The sequence below is a fragment of the Opisthocomus hoazin genome, chromosome 2 (assembly GCF_030867145.1).
Source record: "Opisthocomus hoazin isolate bOpiHoa1 chromosome 2, bOpiHoa1.hap1, whole genome shotgun sequence".
NCBI lineage: Eukaryota > Metazoa > Chordata > Aves > Opisthocomiformes > Opisthocomidae > Opisthocomus > Opisthocomus hoazin.
Window position 1 is genome coordinate 651577 of NC_134415.1, and position 21269 is coordinate 672845.

Below are 21269 nucleotides of genomic sequence, written 5' to 3' on the forward strand. Positions count from 1 at the left end.
AATGAGTGTCCAGAAAGAGTACTTTTTCTTACAGTCAGTGTATCTTGACTACACAAGAAAGAACCCCTAACACAGTCTACTTAACAGCAGACTAAAACACAAAAGCAGGAATATTGGGAGATTGCACTATCAGTGATTATTTGGACTCGTAACAGCAGGTTGTAGTGCCTCTTGCAGCTCAAACCCTGCAGTTCACATTCCAGGATGAAAGGATGGAAATTAATTACGTACCCTGGTATAATCAAATCACATGGATGTAACTTACTATTACAATGAAAAAAGGGATAAAAATTAATTAGCATAAATAAATTTCTATCATAAATGTTAAGTGCATGTCATGAGCTTTTCCTGACTTACGCAGGAAACTTACCAGCCTGACAAAGCCAAATAAATAATATCTTTCAGTTCCATTTTACTCAAGAAAATGGAAGTAGTCTTCTTCAAAACAACATAAAGTTACAGAACTATGAGGATTACTGAGTTATAGGGACATTAAAATACACACTTCAGCCTCTTTCCTGCAGTGTAATGAAGTCAGGACATGACACAAAATTCTTCAGCCACAAGACCTCGCACACTGTTCCTGGTATGCACCTTTCGAAATGTCAGCACACCAATGCCACTTTAAAAAGGACTGAACAAAGCTACCACAAAGACATTTCAAAGTGGGCAATGGCAAAACAAGCCTCAAAAGCATGCCTCATCTTTCTTTTATTTTAGGAAAGGTCATTCCTCTCTCAAATCATCTATTTTCTAAACGCTAGTGCAACTTCTCTCATGTAAGCAGCACTAGAGGCCCTGGTGTTGACTGGCAGTCTCCAGTACAGTGCAACTTTAAAACTGTGGGCACTGGCTGTACTGTGAGCTAGGGTATATCCTGCAGGGCTATTACTGTTCTCTGCTGCTAGAAAAGTTCAATTTTTAGCTTTAACTATAAATACACAATACATCACACTACATTACCTTACAATGGAAGCAGCATGTGTCTTAATGCAGTGAAACAACAGAACATATGAAAGTTTCCGCAAATGTGAACAAAGTGAACTATCTCTCCAATTCTATATTTCATTTATCTATAGATAGCATTTTTTTCAGTATTTTCTATAGCCCACAGGGGCCTTGCAAAGTCAATCCTTTTTAATAGAAAAATAACATTTCTGAGAGATTTGAATTATGTCAGGAGATGAGTAATTCAGAGACTACTTTATGGCTGACACATATACACCAAGAGACATGAGGAGATTAAATCCTGTGGCTACTTGAGGCATGAACCCATTCTGTGTCAATCTTCCTCCATTTGTTTTTGGAGACTGACACCGTGCAGTGCTCACCAGTCAGAAATGCATCAATCCTTCAGAGAAACAAGAAAGAGAACTTTCATTTGCATTCACTTAAATAGATGAGATCAGCAATGAATTCCATTGGAAATGAACACTTCTGGGGATGCTGCTTTTATTACCTCTGCAGTGATAAAGGATGGCATTTACAGAATGGTACTCTGAAAAGCAAGTGCACAAATCATCGCAGGCATATAGTGTAGGTACTAATACAGCTAAGTGTTACCGCATCCAGTTTCTCCACTCTTCTGAAATCAGAATAATCGAACTCAGCTCTAATTTATAATAAGACTAAGTGCTTACCTGGATGAATAGTGCTTATATGGCCAACATTTCTGACTGAAAATATATCCCATCAAATCAACAGTTGCCAGTTCAGCCCCCCCAAATCTTGTTTCCTATAATGTATTTAGAATCGCATGCAATTCTGCAGTGCATAACTCTTCAGTTGCCTTGCTGGATTATAGGATAACAATTCCCCATATCTACCTTCATTATGCATTCACAGCCTAACTCCAGTCAGGTAAATGAGCTGGAGTATTTCCTAAATCACCTTCCCAAACAACAGACTTGCATGGATTACTGCTCTTCAGTTTGGAATATTTTTCTCTTCTTTGACAACGTACTGACTGAAGTTCTAGCTTTTTTGAATTTTAAAAAAATCACCATTTTGCAAGGGAGAAGTCTTTAATCTTATCTGATGATATGCTTAAGAAATCACTTGGGTCTGGTGACCCACTAAGAGGGTCTACCACTGAGGCAGATTTCTGCATGCAATCACACCTCCTTTGAAGGAGGTAACATGTTCCTTTCTGTTATTTTAGGTGTCAGGCCTTGAATGTAGTTCTTTATATTCTCCCCAAGTAGCCTTACATTGCAAATTAGATAAACACATTGAAAATTTCCAATTCCGATAGTTACTGGAAATTTCTTAAATGTTGGCTTACCAGTGGCTGCTGTCAATTCCTATGTTTTTGTAATCCAGTTCCTTGGGTCTCCTTGCTTTTGCAGCGATCTTTAATGTATCTTAAGCTTCAACTTGCCTCTTGCTTTCCTGCCTGGTAGGACAACCTCGGATGCCTCATGAACCTTGCTGTATAATAGATTTTTCTTCAGTTGCTCATCTAATCTCCCTCACATTTAGTAAATGCCATATAATTAAGCATAACCCTCTCTGTCAAACTTCTCAATTTTACCTGAACCCTTTTAATGTGAAATTCCTTCTAGCCTTCTGATGCTCAGTCTTGAAATGTTTACATCAGCATGATGTATATTTCTACCTGTATCCTTTCTTCCCCTTGTCATTCTGCTGCTTTGTTGCACCACTTCCTCTCTTCCTGTGTTTGTCATAGTGGCACGTATTGAAAATCTTCCTATGACAGCACAAAAATTTATAAAATTGTTTTGGGAAAACTAACAGAAGCTTCCACTACTACTTGCTGCCCAGAAACACAAATTACATAAAATATTACTTAAAAATTCCAGTATTAAAAAGCTGAGCATCTTAGTACCTTCAGAAGAAAGGCACTACAGTTTTCACTTTTAAGAAAAAAGGAACACTTTCGCAAAGAATAAGGTTTCCAATGACATGTATCCAACTGGTCATTTTAATTTATTTATTGTCATTTACTATCATTGAGACATTTTTTGCTATAAAATTCTGACAGTAGAAACATTAAGATGGTTTAAAATTGGATTGATTCTTCCTTTCCTGAAGCTCAGACACTTTAAATTACATGTGCTTAAACTGTAGTAATAAACGCATTGCTATAAGATAAATGGTAAACAAAGACCCCAAATCGCCATCTCAAGTAACAAAAATAATGCAGGAATAAAGCTTATATGATCTTGGTTAAAGAGGAAAGTAGCTATTATTTTCTGTACTTAAACACACTTGCATACATTTATCTGTTTTGTACTCACAATATGCTGCATACTGTGAAAGACACAAATGAATAGATTGACATGTTAAAGATGCTAAGGTAGTACAGTAAAAATATTTTATAGGTTAATTTGGCATGAGCTGAATAAGAAACAAATCACAAAGTCAGAGCTTTGGTATATCATGCATACCAAATACATGACAATAAAACTTTTATATGTTTCCATCATGCTGTTTTATGTTGAATAGTTAATAGGGAAACACTGTATTAGAAATGTTTTTGGAGTTTAAAGATGTTTCATTATTGGTATCTTTTTTTATATTCATTCTACCATAAAACTAGCAAATGTGGTGTCATGTAGATATCTCTTCATGAGAAGTGTAACCTCATCAATGAAAAAATTGCCAGCCTTTACATACCTTTTCACTATTACCTAAAATAAGGTTATACCCTTTTATACGTTATCAGACATATATAGAGAAACTGGTACGAAGATACACATGAAGCCCAATATCTCACAAGAGGGTCTGGCTGTTTTCTTGCCAGGAACACAGCTGTCTGAGATGAGTCAATCCTCCCCAGATTTCCCACAAGGTCCCCTCCGCTACCTGCAGATTATCCTGCAGCTCTATAGCCTCCTGAACATCTGTCAGCTTCTTGGTTAGATACCAGAAGATCAGAAAGCAAGGAGGTGAACAGCTGGTACAGAAGGACATCATCCAATGAGCGACTGAAACCCTAAGTAGAAGAAAATGTCAGCACATTGGCAGGTAGAGTAGATCTGCAAGGCAACTTGGCATTCTCATTCTCTCCTCCCTTTTATTTGATAGGCTGGGAAAGGGAAAGATTAGAAAGAACAATTTGTTTCCTAAGCTGGTTTAACACCGCAATGGGCAACAGCTATTGGATGGAAATAGGATTTCAAAGAACTGGAATTGATTGGGAGAGGCAGAAATGGAAGCAGGAGAAGTGACTTGAACTGTGGGAAACTAATAATAAGAAAAGCAGTACAAATGAGGAGAACACTGATCAGTTCCTTCAGAAACAGCACTGGAAACCGGACCCGGCAGGAACAGGAGTCTCATCTGTACTTCTATGGATGGAGGGTACAGCATTTCACTGTAGCTGAGGAGCTTCCCCAGGACAGGAGGGGTTCTGTGTGTGTGTGAAAAAGGCAGGGAGAAGAAGAGGGAGAGAACGAGTGAATGAAAATGAGTGAGGGAGAATGAGAGGGAGAATGCTGGCTCATGGAAAGTCAATGGCATCACTTTCACTAAATCAATGGAGCCAATGTTTTACCTGAAAAAATGAAGTAACAACCTGTTCTGTATATGAAGAAAGTGAAAATTATTTCATTTGTGGAGCGGGTACTTTTGCTGCTTTATTTAGTCTAAATGAGGAGAGAAAATTGTATTGCTCTGTTGTTCTGCTTATTATTGTTTCTGTTTTTTAAACACTTCACATTCATTTCTTCAACAGGCTTTCAGAGATCATAAGAAAGCTTCTAGGAATTGTAAATTCATCAAGGGTTGCTCCAATGAAATGATATCTAAGGAATTATATAGCTAGTTTTGCTTCAATAACTCCTAAAATAATTGTCTTCTTTCTCTTTAAGCCTGCATTTGTGTTATTTTTTTAGGATGACCAATGTTATTTCCTTTCATGCTGTCATAATGCACCAACTCTGTTCTTTTGCTTTCTGTGTTCCTCCCTACCCCACCCAAGCTGCTCCTAACAGGAATAATTCTGTGTCTCTGAGAGCAGAGGTTCATCTGTGATGAAAACTGCAATCAGATATGAAGCATTTAAGTTTCCCTCCCACATTCTTGATAAAGATGAGTAAGAAAGCTTGCAAAACAAAAACAAAAGAAGAAAGAAGCCCAGAATGGTTTACTAGATAGCTGTGTGACCTTGATAATTACAAATGTGAATGTATTACAGCTGACATTTCAGACAATCAGAGCTGTCAAAATTTAAATAAGTAAAATCAAGACTAAAGCAAAGAAATTATAATGGCAAGGGACTATATTCCACCTTTCTATTGAGGAGGCATATTTGGTATGCTACCCGCTATCTTAAAATATATTTCCAACATTGAAGTTTCCATCTCATCCCTTATGATTTTATTTCCCAGACACAAAATTCTCAATGTTAAAAAATAATTCACAGATACTCTGTCCCAATTTCCCATGTCTTAATTCAGTAATTTCACTATGTAAAGTGTTAATCAAATCCTATTTTCACTTGTTTTTTAACACAACACAAATATTTGTCAATTATTGTTCTACTTCAGTTATTAATTAGAAAATACATAGTCTCTATGGATCCTTCCTTATAATCGCAGTCTAGCAGAATAGTTCATACCACGTTTTTCTTTTGGGGAAAAGGGAGGAAGAAGGCAGGAATTATTCCTCTTACCCTTGAGCTTCTGCTAATTCAACTGGTTTTTGGTAATGGTGTGCAATATGCTAAACACTTCTTCACCAGGGCAATTCAGAAAGGTGATAAATGAAAGACGTGGGCTGACCTTTCTTTTACTGTCATGACTTACAAACTCATAAAAGTTATTACTCGCTGCCACCGCTCCAACAACTACAGCTTTTTAAAGTTTTTTCTTACACATTTTCCATCCTGCAACCCAAAGCAGGATCCAAGTCAAAAAATGGACAGCATTGAAAACATATGAATTGGATTAGTACTCGTGACAAGAGAGAAAGATTCAGCAAGTGCCTATTTAATGCAAGTATTCAGATAGAAAAAAAAAGCACATCTAATATTAGTGCAATGTTCAAGATAATTTCATTCTGAAACACTATATATGTCTTGAGATGAGCTACAGGGGTTTGCCGGAGTTGTTTCTTACCAACATACTGTATTTCATGCCATTTCAATAGTATTGTGGTTTTTCTATCAGGCCTATCAAAGCAACTGCTCTTTCAGAAATGGATTTCATAAAATTCACTTAATGGCCTCAATGTAGTGAATTTTAACTGCCTGAGAGAAATTAAGTTTAAAGAAAAAAAAAAATCGTCTGCTGCCTGAACATGTTCTCACATATAAGAAAGCAATAACAACCACATATGGAATGGAAATTAATTCAGTAGACTCCCAACTTCTTGAAACTGTCAGCAAAGTGGAAAACAAAAGAAACTCATATTTAGAAATTTGGAAACCATTCTAAAAGGGCAACACAGGTCATTCAGAAATCTTGTGAGTCAGTAAGACTCCTATAAGAATACTAGCACCCGCAACCCTGTTCCAGCGAACCACGAATCAGATTTAGCGGACAACACAGAATTCATCCAGGTACCAAAACTCAGATACTTCTAGAAACTAATTACGAACTTGCAGAGAGTGCAGACTGCAGAAAGTTTGCAAAGAAAACCCTGTCACACTTTCTCCTCAATCATCAGCAGACCAACTAAAACACATAAGAAATGTCAGAAGAATCCAGAAAGAACCAGCAAAGTTCAAGGCCATTCTAGGTGCTGCAGCCCCTTCAAACATGGCCCATTCACTTTCTGGAGTTACTAAACTACTTGAAGATAATTGATCCGTTATTTAACCATAGTTAAATATTTTTCCACAGTCTCCTACTTCCAGGAAAAACTTAGCATAAAAAGAATAGAACAGCAATGCATTTAAAAGCAGAATGGAAATGTGTTACTAGCTTCGAACATCTAATTTATTAATGGGTTTAGATCTTGATCTGCCAAAGCAATTAACAAGCAATGTATCCTCTTAAACAGATAGGGAAGATCTGTAGACCTGAGCTGGCTCTGACTTAATTTCATACTAAATATGGCTACATGGTACCTTCCACATTCATTATGGGCATATAATACCACGAGGTCCATCACAAGTCTTGGAAAAACTTATTCAACACGTAGAGTCTCTGTCATCACATACAGTGAGTCTGCAGCCACCAAAAAAGCAAGACTGAGTGGTACTGTTATCCAGTCATTTAGCCAAGTTCATATTACCTGGCAACACACATGGCATCTCTAGATTTCCTTTATTACTATAATATACCTAAGTATTCTTCAGCAAGCTTTTTCTGTTTTGAAGCAGTACAACACGCATCTCTTCCAGCTTTACAAGTAAGAAAAGATCCACAGGTCAATCAAATATTGACCCAAAATACTGACCTCAACACACACACATGAAATAATTTTCTCTCTTTGAATTTCACGCAGGATGATTGATTCAGTCAGGATGTCTGTGAGTAAATCTCTCCACACAGTGTTTACGTATGCAAATGTTAGCTCAACTGTATTCTGTAACCTGCAAAACTGCTGAATATCACAGATGTTCCCCTGAGTGGTTTGGTATCCTATATACAAAACTGTAGGTTGTAACAACAGGCATTACTTGCTGTGTATGTCAAAAGACCCATTCTGATCTTAGTGTTCATGGGTCTATAATTGAAGTTGAGCACATGGGGGGGTTTTTTGCTGGTTGGGGATACATTTTGCACTGTGTCACCTGGTTTCTCCCTTATACCTTTGGTAAACTGAAACAGAAATACAAAAACTGCTGGAAGCTCTATTGCACTGAGCTGTGCTTAGAGAGTAAGAAAGCTGGCATACATTTAGGTACACAGGGTCCTTAATTCATAAAATGCAATGTTCCGTTGTTCAAATACCTGTTACTGCTTAAAATTTGTTTACTGAGAACCAGGACAATGCTCTATTTTCACAAATATTTAAAATGAGAGAGGTATAAACTGAGACCCATTGCCACAAGATGCTCTGTCTGTCCTTAAGCTTTTCACACCATAGCACTGGAAAGTGCTTTCAATAGAACCAGGTGCCCTCTGGACTGACCGTTAATGTTTACTGTTCAGAAACCCCTCCACAACAAAGCATGCTCTTTCCAAACCACTGTCAAACTGCAGCACACTAACATTACTTACAGTACCATTCCTCCCCTACCACTTCTCTTTTCTCTCGCTTGTAGAGATGATCATCCATGTTGCTACTCCAGTTATGTCATTCCTTTTTACTTATTTTCACTTATGCTCCTCAGCTCAGTGTTTATCAATACTTCCAGTCATGTTTGTTTCATGAATGTGTGTACAAATAATTTTAGGAAAGCACCTATATGGATGGATGCAGTCAAAGCCAAATTCATGTGAAGCCTGTGCCCCAAGCCTCCAGCCCCTGCTCCAGTCAAATGCAAGCTAACTCTCATTTAGAAGCTGTCTCAGTGGAGCACGGCACTAAAGCTAAGAAATCCTGCTACTAATCACATGCTTAGTCTTTTGCTGTTTCAAAGAACTGTATTTTCTACATTTACCTCATAGAAGAAACACTGTCAAAAAGAAATGGATTGGGAAACAGAAGACTGATTTCTATCCCTGCTTTGCTACTGACTGTGAACAAGCCAGGCTGCTGATTCCCATCACATCATTTGTCTGCCTCATTCATTTACACCGTAAGCTCTGCAAGGCAGGGAATATCTCTTACAAACTGTTTGCAAAGAGCTTCTTCACACAAGGGGATTCTGAGTTCTCCAAGAAAGGGCAAGCCTGTACTAATACAATGCTGCTTCTATTACCAGTAGTAAATTTCAAATCGTCTGCACTGAGCAAAATTATGTATCAATAAGTATTACATATTTTGCTTCCAGAAGTCTTGTTAACTCATTCTGCTGTTCTTGGAGGCAAGGACAATATTGTTGTCAGCAGTCATCTCCCGTTAGAACACTTCAATGTTTCTGATATGCAGCTGCCTCCTGCTTACTCCTTTGGTGATTCTGTTATGGCTCTGTTCTCTTTCGCCCTTACAATTGCCACGAGAGGATCTTACCAGTGTTCTCATACACTCGTGACAGCCTTCTGAAAGAATTCCTATTTTGGGTATATATTAATTAATTACTTCTATTCATTCCAAAGTGAACTGTAATCAGGAGGGAGCTCTTCATCATTCTTTGGAATATTTAGCACCCTTAAAGCAACATTATTTGCTGTGCTTTTCAGAAGCAGCTTATTGCTCTAATTCCTTCTTACGAGATCCAAAATTTACAGGTCTTGTTCTTCATCCAGTCATCACCAATCTTTCCTTACCATGGCTCTAATTTCACAGCTTGCCCCTTAGTCACTAGCTAAGATACCGATCTCCCCGGTACACAGTTGGATCAGTGTCTAATCTTCCTCTTTTTTGAAGGACAAAACACTTATCTGAGCTACCAAATTAAACATCTCCATACATATCTCACTTTTATCCTTCCTACAGTTTTTTTACTGTTGTTGTTGGTATCAAATTACTTATTTAAGATCTCAACTACACACTTTCTTTCTTGTAATAATTTATCTTTAATGTTTGTCCATTACTTTTTCATTTCTTTTTTACAGGTTTCAGCTACCATGAAAGATTTTTCTTTCTCTCCAAACAGAAAAATCCTGCAGCTTTCACATTCTCAGTTATGTTTTGTATCAGCCGCCTGAGTTCCTAATTCTGTGAGCTGTGAAACCAATAAAGTTTGCTGTCCTGGAGTATTTCCTATATCCCTACCCCATACTCCTGCAATTATCACAGTTTTTCCAATGTCCTCTATAATTTCATTATCTGTAACACTACCAGTTCTCCCTCCTGACCTCTAGATTCTCTCACGGTATCTTGGGCAAATAAGTTCAAAAGTAATTTATGAAAAATGGAAGGATAAATGGTCTTACTAGAAACTCTACATTACTGTAAAATAACTTCAAAGCATTAGCTGAGTAGAAATCTATGTTGTATTTTTCTTATTCTGCATGCAAATCCATAGGTCTAGCAAACAAGAGCTAGTTGATTTGCTTGCGTGTGATGTTAACTCTGAAATTACAGATGCAACATAAATGCTAGCAGTTAGTATTTCACTAGCACCCAAATTTTACTAGTATTCAGCTTCTTGTGCAAAAAGCCCCAAACAGCCTACCATAGGAACTCAAACACCTCAAACCCTCAACTGTTCTTCCTGTGCTGACAAATTTCCACAGTAAACACATACACAAATATGTGACAGAAGAAACTGCACACACAGAAGCAGAGTAAAACATGCTTAATTAATATAAAGAATGAAAATGTAGTACACTACTGATGATATTAATTATATTTAATATTTAAGACATTTAAATACAGAAGTATGAATTATAACATCTGAAACAGCTTTTGAACTTCCTGTCTGCTTTAGAAGATGAGAGTCAAAGCAGTTAGTCTAGGTCTAGGTTACTAAATAATAAGTCTTGACTACACACGGTAATTCTGACATCCCAATGAAATGAAGTAAGTCATCAGCAGGCCTGTATATTGGGAAAGCAATTTTTAATTTATCCTGGCAATGGACTGTACGTTGTAGCCAACAACAAACTTGGCTGCAAGTGTAAAACTGGGCTCAAAATCTGTGTTTTGTGCCGACACAAAATGGCAGCAGCAACACCAATACCTACAGCTTCCCAGGAAATGCTCAATGGTTCAGAAGCTTCCAATAGAACAACACAGACACCCAAATCTAGCAATTGGCAACTAACAACTTTGACAATTCACATTATTATTTTTTTTATTGTTACATTTTAATAGATATGTTTTCACATATAAGTGAAGCTCATTGTTCTTTATGCCGTGAATATATGCATCAACACTATCCACAGGTAATGCATTGGAGACTGACAACAATTCGCATTTCTGTACCTTCCTTTTTGTGCTGAAACTCCCTAAAACCCTTTGCAAAGCAATAAATATCATACCCAAGGAGAAATAACAATAGGTCATCAATACAGCAGTGAGTTTCTGTACCTGGGCTTAGCAGCCATTCTAAATACAGCAGTACTTCTGACATATGAGTGGCAATTAATCTGAAATAGTTCTGCCTGTGAGGAATCTGTTATATAATCACCTGCACTACTACAGATTGCATCTGCAGTTCTTTGACACCACTGCAGAAGCACAGCAATTTCATTAAATCAATATTTGCGCTGTGTCGAAAGGCCAGTAGGTTTCCCCAAGTTCCACAAATGTCTTAAATGTGTCATCTTATGCTAAGCCCTGGCTATCCAAGTGAACCGCAAAATCCACATACAGTATAAACAAATACATTTATAAAGCAACCGCGGCAGCACTGGTACTGGTAGCAAAGACAACAAGAAAGAGAGAGTTGAACCTGTCTTTCCATGCTTACGACTGCTTGCCACAAACGAACACCCCTCTGCATTCACTGAAGAGAGCAGTTAGTTAACCTTCAGGAGCTGAAATTCAGATACCTACTTATAGCCGCTCTTCCATGCTCCCTGCTCCTCTCTTAGCATCACACGTTTGCGAGTTCAGTGGTTTGGAGTACATCTCTGTGGGCTTTCTGACCAGGAACCACCCCTCTGGCAGTGCACCCACTGGCGCACTCGCAGTGCAGCGGCCGCCCAGTAGCTATCCTCCAGGGGCCACAGTTGGGTTACAAACGCCTACAACGTGATGATTGTGCAGCCTGACTAGGAACAATTTATTCACATCCTTATTCATTAAGATTCAAATGGAATAAGTAACACAGAAATTGAACAGATACAGAAATTGTGCATCGCTTGCTTCTGTAGTCAGTAAACATTTATTCACTAGGCACAGCTCTCTCGTATTCTCTCTCTTCCCCTATCCTTCCTGCTTGCTGTTTTAATGCATAATTAAGAAGGTCAGAATTAATGAAGCAGTGTGGAGTAAAGTTCAAGGAATCCCCAGGCACTATTTATTCTATTAGATCTCAGGCATGAATGTCAGATTGGCAGCATTAGAGGCAGAGGCAGCGTTGCTGGCAGCAGTCCAGAAGCAAAGCTACCCAGGGAGACTTACCTGCAGTGTCAAGTCGCTGCTGAGCTCCCTCCCTGCAAAGATCACCCGCAGCTGGTCAGCTGGAACTCCCTGCCGCCGGGCCACCGCCTCCTTCAGCTGCAGGATGCTGGCGTCCGGACCAACCTCCACCGGGAAGCCATGGCTGGAGTTGAACCTGATGAACACTGAACAAGAGCAAAACACCTTTTAAAGCAAGCATTTCGCATGACGTGTTTGTATTAGACTGACTATGAGAGGCTTACTCTTCAATTCCAGGCAGCATGTACTATTTTCAGAGAAAAGCCATTAGTGCTGCAGCATACCATTTTGAAACCCATCAGTACTTAGTGACCAATAAACAAAACCCATGTGTTTCCCCTTGGCAGTGTTAGAAACTACAGAGGTCAGAACCAAAAGAGACCCAGCTAGGCAGCTGTCTAAGCAGACACTAATGGGCAAAATAGATTTTCAGTTCAGTCCTAACCTTAGCAGGTGCGGGGGACACACACCTTCTGTGCCCCTCATGCTCTTCCCCACTGCATGTAACAAATAAACGCAGGAAACTGAGGCACGCTTTAGAGCCAAAATGCATTAGATTATATAAGGGAAAACAATTCCTTGTTACACAGTAAAGCACAGTCATATAAACTGGGTTCCCACAGATATAATTCTACAGAAGATAATGATGGGGAGAAAATCACATGCTAGCAGAAATGTGTGGGAGTGCTGTATTAGAACATGGTCTTTTCAGAGTTCACTAAAATATCTGCAGTACATAACTCCTGTCGGCATCCACCTTCAGTGCAGGAAATCACTACTGCGCCACTCACATCATTTTTAGAGCTGCAGCAACTGGTTTATACATCCAGACAAGTCTGGCAAATAAACTCCTAAGCTTCCTGCCATTCAGCTGGCAGAGCTGTTTTTCATGAGGAGTCTGAATGTGCTCACTGAGCCCATGGTCAGGGTAATGACTACAAGAACTATGAAACAGGAAAAAACCTCATTACACCCATATCAGTCATGGAGATTCTATGAATGGTAGACATGTCCCCAGTGGACCACCCCAACCAATAGCTCCATAGGCAGGAAACAAAGGAACTAGCAAAACCCAACAAAAGACAAAAAATCATTTATATCAATTAGATAGTGGGTACCTGTCACCTAAACTGCTCAGGCATTGATCGTAACAAAGATTTATTTCCCATTCCCACTGCAATGTTTCAGCTGAAGATGTTATTCCTTCACATTTTTGATGACTGACAGAAGCATAAGCTCAAAAGTCTTCATATAGTTTAAAGAAATAACTATTTTTAAAACTAAAAATTGGACTTCTATGACTTTTCCAACACATAAAGTCTACCCGACCACTCCAACATTGTCAGATACTTCAAAAGTATTTCAATGGGTGCATTAAGAAGAGTATGGCCAGCAGGTCGAGGGAGGTTCTCCTGCCCCTCTACTCTGCCCTAGTGAGGCCCCATCTGGAGTACTGTGTCCAGTGCTGGGCTCCCCAGTTCAAGAAAGATGAGGAGCTACTGGAGAGAGTCCAGAGAAGGGCTACGAGGATGACTAGGGGACTGGAGCATCTCTCCTATGAGGAAAGACTGAGGGAGCTGGGCTTGTTCAGCCTGAAGAAGAGAAGGCTGAGAGGGGACCTTAGAAATGCTGCTAAATATCTCAAGGGTGGGTGTCAGGAGGACGGGGCCAGACTCTTTTCAGTGGTGCCCAGCAACAGGACAAGGGGCAACGGCAACAAACTGAAGCATGGGAAGTTCCATCTGAACATGAGGAAGAACTTCTTCCCTCTGAGGGTGACGGAGCCCTGGCCCAGGCTGCCCAGGGAGGTTGTGGAATCTCCTTCTCTGGAGATATTCCAACCCTGCCTGGACAAGGTCCTGTGCAGCCTGCTCTGGGTGACCCTGCTTTGGCAGGGGGTTGGACTGGGTGATCCCCAGAGGTCCCTTTCAACCCCTACCATGCTGGGTTTCTGTGAATGGCTGAGAATGCTGCCATTGTTTTACTGAGCAATGAATGCTGTAAATCTTTGCAATTTCACATCTTCAGTTCAGATTTTGCTGATCTTTAAGGGACATGGCCATATACCAACAAAATTTTACACAACATTTTAAGTTTTGCACTTGAAAGTACCCTCTTAATGTACTAAAATGCATGGCAAGATTGCATAATGCTGTGTCAGGCAGAGCGCCGCACATAAGCCCTGCGGGGTATCACACAGTCTCCTATATGTAGTACATCTTGTTGCTCATTTTGATTTCTAAATGTTCTTGAAATAATTGAACTATGCAAGCTGTATATTCAGACTGCTAAGAAAAATCAGCAGAATCTGAACTTTATTTTGATTGTGATTTGGAAAGTAAAGGAGGATTTATATGGCAAAAAGTAGTTCCAGCTAATGGGAATCAAACATTTCCCATTTTTTCAGGAACACTCACAATGCCCAACTGTAAATAACAGTATCTGGGGCAGTAGCAAAATACATAGTTAAATCAATGGGAAAAAGACTTTTTTAATATGCTTGTATTCCCTTCACTAACAATTCTTGTGTTACTTCATGGGGAAAAGTTATTCATCCTATTGTATCCTAAGTAGCTGAACTGTGCTGCTGACTCCATTTTGATAGTGGATACAAGCAAGTGAAGACGACTATGACTAAAACCTTGGGTAGTGTAAGACAGTACTGCTCCTGGCCATCTGTTCAGCCCTTATACTGGAAGTTGCTACAAACTCAGTTGGAAGTTTAAGCAAATGCAGGTACAAACTGGTTAAACTCAGACACAAATACACGGGGAAGGCATTCGGGGAGCTGCAGAATTTCAAGTGGAGGCTGGAAGAGAGCTGGTGGGCAGGCACCCCTGCAGGGATCTCAACAGCCCATTTCACAGGGCCCTGGGATTCAGCAGCCTTTCTTCTCTGGCAAGTCATACCAGAAGGGCCAAAGCTCTAATGCCCATTGTCAGCAGTCCCACAGGTTTTCCAGCTCTAATCAAGAAGATAAATATTGCATGTTGGAAAAGCTTAGGCCCTGCTTGTGAACACACTGTGAAGGCACAGTCCTGATATACAGAACAAAAACAACTGAACTATGCCAAGAATGAAAAAAAAAGTTGTACATGTTTTGACATCACTACATGCAAAACACAAAATTTCTTTTTTAGTTTCAACACAAAACAGCCAATTCTTTTTCTTGCTAAAGTAGTAAATCACACAATCCTGCTTTGCTGCACACCAAAGTTACAACCAACAATACATGATTCGTAGCAACAGAATGCACACATTTAAACATTAAGATCTTCTTGTTAAGCAATTATATTGTGTCCATGATAATTACGACAGCTTCAAGTACTGTTTATTCCCCATTCTTCCTAGGGACAAAAAGAAGATAACCAAGGTTCAACCCAAGGACGATATGCAATATGTGAAACTTTTTTGATTTTTAAAAGCCCTTTCCCTACTGAGGTCAGATGATAAGACCTTTGAAATGTATTTTCCTAAGACTGGGAAAAAAAAGCGTTGTGACAGTATCTGTGTGGGGTGATCAGTTCCTCTGTGGCTCAACACATGACTTCAGAACACAGCCCTTCTTAGCTCAAAAACCTACATACAGATTACTTCACACTAGAAAATATTATCCCTTACTTTTCAGTATGAAATTTTTCTCATAAATTCTCATACATAATTTATCCAGTACAACTAACCAGTTTAGTGCAGATTAAAAACAGGAAAATGCACAGAAAGGATAAATAAAGGAAGAGAACATAGAAATTGAGATAATGTAAAATCCTCGCTACCTGCTAGAGTACTGTGGAAATGTTCTGCAAGTCTCTCCATTACAGCACAACTGCACATCACCTCTCAAGGCACAGGCAGCTGTTTTAGGTATCCTTTTTATTTCAATAAATAAAATAAAAACGTATTTTTCAGGTGCTTGGAGCTCTTGCATCCATAATCCTATGGCAAGATCTATTACTTTAATCTTTATATTTAACAAACATAGATACATTTGTAGGCACTTTATAAACCCCGAGTGAATGTCAGTTGCTACCTGGAATTTCTACAAGCTAAATTGTAGAAATGCAACTGTGCGATATATGTAGTATGAGAACGTAGCAGCAGAACACAATATAATATGATGACAGTAAATCTTGTTCCACAACTTTTTATTGTTATTTCCTGGTTTTCAGTGTCAAGGGAATTGCAAAAAGGGGAAGAAGCAAAGAAAAGATTAAAAAGGAACAAAAAATGGAAAGAAAAACATGAGTTGGGGAGATCATGCAAGCTGAGGTCAGAACTGTAAAGGAATAGCTCAGAGTTCTGGCAGGCTTTTATTAAACAGCTAGTCAACATGTGTTACTGAAAAGTCCAATTAAATGGTTAAACAACTTTGTGCAAAGTTCTCTAAAGTGTCTTTCCACAGCAACTCCATCAGCCTGGAACTGGTTGCAGTCCTTTTCTTCACAGATTTGTGTACCTAGGTTCTGCATTGGAATAGGAGACCTTCCCAACACTTTGTTCCCAGGAGCGCTGGAGAGCAGGATGGTTCAGTCAGCTCCATTTTAATTTCTGCCCTACTTCCACAATATCAAGTCCTGCTTTGGAGGCTGTCACCGGCACAAAGCTCTGGCCAACTGGCTTGCCAGACTTTTTTCCTGTCATATATATGTGATAAAATAAAATCTCCTCAGCATTAGAATAACCAGTCTCACAGGAATTCATGTGGCCCTTTCATCAGTTAGCAAAACTATCCTCAGCTCTCTCCACGACAACTCTCAAACAGATGTCTTTTCCTCAAAAAGTTGCCAAATTCTGACAAATTGGAGCCAAGCTAAGATAGCAAGATCCCAAGTCTTGATGCCCTTGCACTGAACATCCTGCCAACAATTCCCTTCTTCTGTAAGGAGGGAAATACAACTACAGAACCTCTGCTGTCTACAGGAGGAGTGAGATCGTGTCCCGGAGATAATGATTTCACACATTTCAGTCTGTATGGCTGAAAACCAACACCTTACACACTACCCTGAGAGGAGCGGGTTGCCGTTGAAGATATCGATGCATTGGTATGGTATTTTCACGGCAAAATTCCCTGCTGTATATTTGGCACCAGGTGCAGACTGACAGATATATGCAACAAAGTTAACCAGGACTTAATGAGTGGTTAACTTTGTTTCACTCACTACCGAGCCATGACAACTGGCAGCATTAGGCCTACTAGATCACTGCATTTGTGAAATAAAATTCATGCACATTAGTGTAAGCCAACTTCACAGCCGCAGCAGAAAAAGAGCCTACACAGGCAATAAGTGGCAACTCATTAAGCTAGAGTAATTTGGTTGCTTCTGATCATTTGTAAATTACCTTCACCTAACAGATGATTTTATGATGTAGTCACACATAGAGAGCAATGTAGTAATCTAACATAAACAATGTCTATAAATCCCCATCCTTGGTGAGGTTATTGCTCTCCTTAGCAAGGAATAAACTCTCTCATGGTAACATCTTTAGTTTTAGCTAACACTAAACTAATATCATAAAAAAATGTTCCTTGATTATTAACTCGAATTTTAAGATTGAGATTTCTGATTGTTTTGTTCCCTTTTTAAACAAAAAACATTATCAACTTTTATTCAAACAACTGTTTATGGAAAGCAATACAGTAGTAGTCATAAATGCTACGTTTGTACCTGACGACAATTTTCTACAAAGTCATGAGCAGCATGGAAAGGGTGAGTAGGGACTGGACACTCACTTCCATTGCAAGATTTAGGGGGCATCATATTAAGCTTGTAGGAGCTAGGTTAAAAACAGACAAAAATGAGATGTTTGCTTACGCTACCAGCAACAGACCTTCTGCAAAGCTCTGCTAGAGAACTGGTAGGTGCAGAATGTGTAACTTTGGCTCAGGGGGAGAAACGAAACTGGCAGTTACCGCACAGGCAGCTCAGTAAGCTCTCCAAGTGAAAAGGAGGGGTTAATATACACTAGGATGAAATAAACAGTTTATACATAGGTTTTGCGCTTAGAAAGGCTATGTCTTCCAGTCATGTGCTGAGCCAAAGAGGAACTTCTCACTGTAAGGACAATAAAAACTCACAGACACTGTCACAAGACTTTTCTTCCCATTCTTAGGAAAATACATGTTAAAACTCCTGTCATTTGAGTTAAAGACAACTGAGAACATCAGGCAGAAATACCATCTATGTTTGCCCTACTGGCTTTCTTCAGAAGGGTGTCTCTGCTTACAGTCACTGTTGGAGACAATAATATATAGGGTTAAACAGACTCTTATTCTGAACGACTATGGCAGCTCTTCTGTAGATGTCCTGAGTTTGCATTTCCATACAACTACTACAATAGAATGTAACGCAGGTAAAATCTAGCAAGTAGGCAGGTTAACAGTTTGCTCCTCACTCTTCCTTTCTACCAAGCAACCCAAACCAAGCATCAAGGCAAATAAAAAAGATGAGCGCTCAGCAGTGACCTTTTTTTCCTCCAGAACCACGCATGCACATGCAGTTGCTTTCTTGTATTGCAGTGAGGCAAATTTGAAACTCAGCAATCCTCACAGTAACCTAATTTTGTTCTAGGAAGTATGCCTCTTAAGCCAAGACACAAACTAAATTTGTCCAGTGAATTATTTCCTGTGAATAATTCACTCCATTTTACTATACTCAAATTCTTTTTAAAGTTGGCGGAATGCATAGCTATCTAACCCAACACGACAATTATGTTGCTATTTCCTTAGAAAGTCTCTTAAAAATGCTATTTTCCCAGCTATTTTTGTCCTGTTTTACTGGCTGCTTATGTCAGCACAAAGCTGCCCTGAACTTCCTTGATATAGAATCAAGCTAAATTCATGTTTGATTTTAAATAGACGCACACTGTTCTTTAACGTGCTTATGGTATCTACATCTGCTAAATACTGGAAGCTTGGTGGACAGCTGAAGATGCACTCAAACAAACGTATGATAAACATGGTAGCTTCACACTAAGGACGGAGCTTTCTAACCTCATGAAGTTTGTTGGTTGTTCAGTATAGGACAAACAAGTATAAAAATGTATACAGTCCGTATTATAATATGGATAAAAATGGCATACATACCACTGGAATGGCCATGAAGAAATGGATTAATTCCACATACAAAAAACTGAGAAGTCCCAGAGAAAACACACCTACCTACCCACCCAGGCACTGACGCTGAAATCTTTGGTTTTACTTTGTTTAACTTCTGCTAGAGCTACTACAAATAAAAACAAGCCAAAACTCACGGGTATAAACATTGTTACAGCCCGCAACAGTGCCAGCCCACTACATGGTTGTATGCACTACAGCCTCGTGTATTGCTGGAGGGAGGGGATGAAGCCAGCTCCTCTGGAGTACAGAAACATACTAGGGCTTATTCCCTTGGTGTTTACAGGTCTAATGCCAGTTGTTAAATGTCCAGGTTTCTTTCTCACCCCATTTGTGGGGATCCCAGTATCATTATAATCACATCCCAATTTGTTTTAAAACACTCAATGCGCAAATGAAATTACATTTCATCAGGGAGCACTCAATTTTAAGTCTACATGCTGCAGCCTCTTTTTATTGAGCATCTTTCCAATTTACCTGTTTTATCACTATAAAGTTCCTTAGTGGCTGAAAAATAAGCTTCGATGTTCTGGGACAGTCCTGTCCCTGCCCTTCACCTGACGCTCTGCTTTCCTCTCGAACCGCGGGCAGGATCTCTCCTCCCGAGGCCCGTCCGCTCAGCAGCAAAACTTCTGCAGCCGCGGAGCAGACCTGGGACCACGGCTCTGCAGGGCGGCCTGCACCGACAACCCAGCCCTGCCGGTCCCCGCCCGTCCGCCCCGGAGCTGCCCGCTCCGCCCGCGGCCGGGCCCCACGCCAGCCCCCGGCTCCGCCCGCACCAGCCTGCGGGGCTTCCCGCACCGCCGCGCCATCGCGCACTGACCTGGCAGGGGATCCCGCTCGGCCCCTCGCCACAGGCCCGGCTTCGCCCGCCTCGCTGCGGGGCCGCGCTGCTGCCCGCCGGGCCCGGGCCGCCGCTTTGTCCCGGGGCACGGCCGCGCCCGGGGGACGGGTGCCGCGGGGCGAGAAGAACCGCGGCGCGGGCTGCAACCGCGCGTGCCTCCTCAGAGCGCCGCGTGAGGGGCTGGAACCGCGCGTGCCTCCTCAGCGCGCCTCGAGAGGGGCTGCAACCGCGCGTGCCTCCTCAGCGCGCCTCGAGAGGGGCTGCCACACCGCGCGTGCCTCCTCAGCGCGCCTCGAGAGGGGCTGCAACCGCGCGTGCCTCCTCAGCGCGCCTCGAGAGGGGCTGCAACCGCGCGTGCCTCCTCGGAGCGCCTCGAGAGGGGCTGCAACCGCGCGTGCCTCCTCAGCGCGCCTCGAGAGGGGCTGCAACCGCGCGTGCCTCCTCAGCGCGCCTCGAGAGGGGCTGCCACACCGCGCGTGCCTCCTCAGCGCGCCTCGAGAGGGGCTGCAACCGCGCGTGCCTCCTCAGCGCGCCTCGAGAGGGGCTGCCACACCGCGCGTGCCTCCTCAGCGCGCCTCGAGAGGGGCTGGAACCGCGCGTGCCTCCTCAGAGCGCCTCGTGAGGGGCTGGAACCGCGCGTGCCTCCTCAGCGCGCCTCGAGAGGGGCTGCAACCGCGCGTGCCTCCTCAGCGCGCCTCGAGAGGGGCTGCAACCGCGCGTGCCTCCTCGGAGCGCCGCGTGAGGGGCTGCAACCGCGCGTGCCTCCTCGGAGCGCCTCGAGAGGGGCTGCAACCGCGCGTGCCTCCTCAGCGCGCCTCGAGAGGGGCTGCAACCGCGCGTGCCTCCTCAGCGCGCCTCGAGAGGGGCTGCAACCGCGCGTGCCTCCTCAGCGCGCCTCGAGAGGGGCTGCAACCGCGCGTGCCTCCTCGGAGCGCCTCGAGAGGGGCTGCAACCGCGCGTGCCTCCTCAGCGCGCCTCGAGAGGGGCTGCCACACCGCGCGTGCCTCCTCGGAGCGGAACGGCAGACCGACCGTGGGTCTGGAACAATTTTAAAATGTCTTTGCCTTTTAAGGTTTAAAAAATGTGTTTTGTCCCAAAACATACAGCGCTTCTGTAGCAACTTGGAACTCACCCTGGCCGTTCAAGTTAAATCCTTTTGGCAAAATGACACCTGTTACAGACGTGAAGACGAGTTCCAGATCCCAATTACACCAGCTTTAGTAAAACTACCTTAGCTGTTTGCTTCTCTGGCAGTAATTTTAA

At 41.5% G+C, this 21269-nt stretch overlaps 1 protein-coding gene across 1 annotated transcript in view; it reads right to left on the reverse strand.

The window, feature by feature from the left end:
* Nucleotides 1–21269, reverse strand: part of PRKN (parkin RBR E3 ubiquitin protein ligase) — a 729755-nt gene that overhangs the window by 571802 nt on the left and 136684 nt on the right. Inside the window, exon 2 of the mRNA XM_075411660.1 lies at nucleotides 12034–12197. Coding sequence (XP_075267775.1) covers nucleotides 12034–12197 — 164 coding nt within the window. The remainder of the gene's footprint in view (nucleotides 1–12033; nucleotides 12198–21269) is intronic.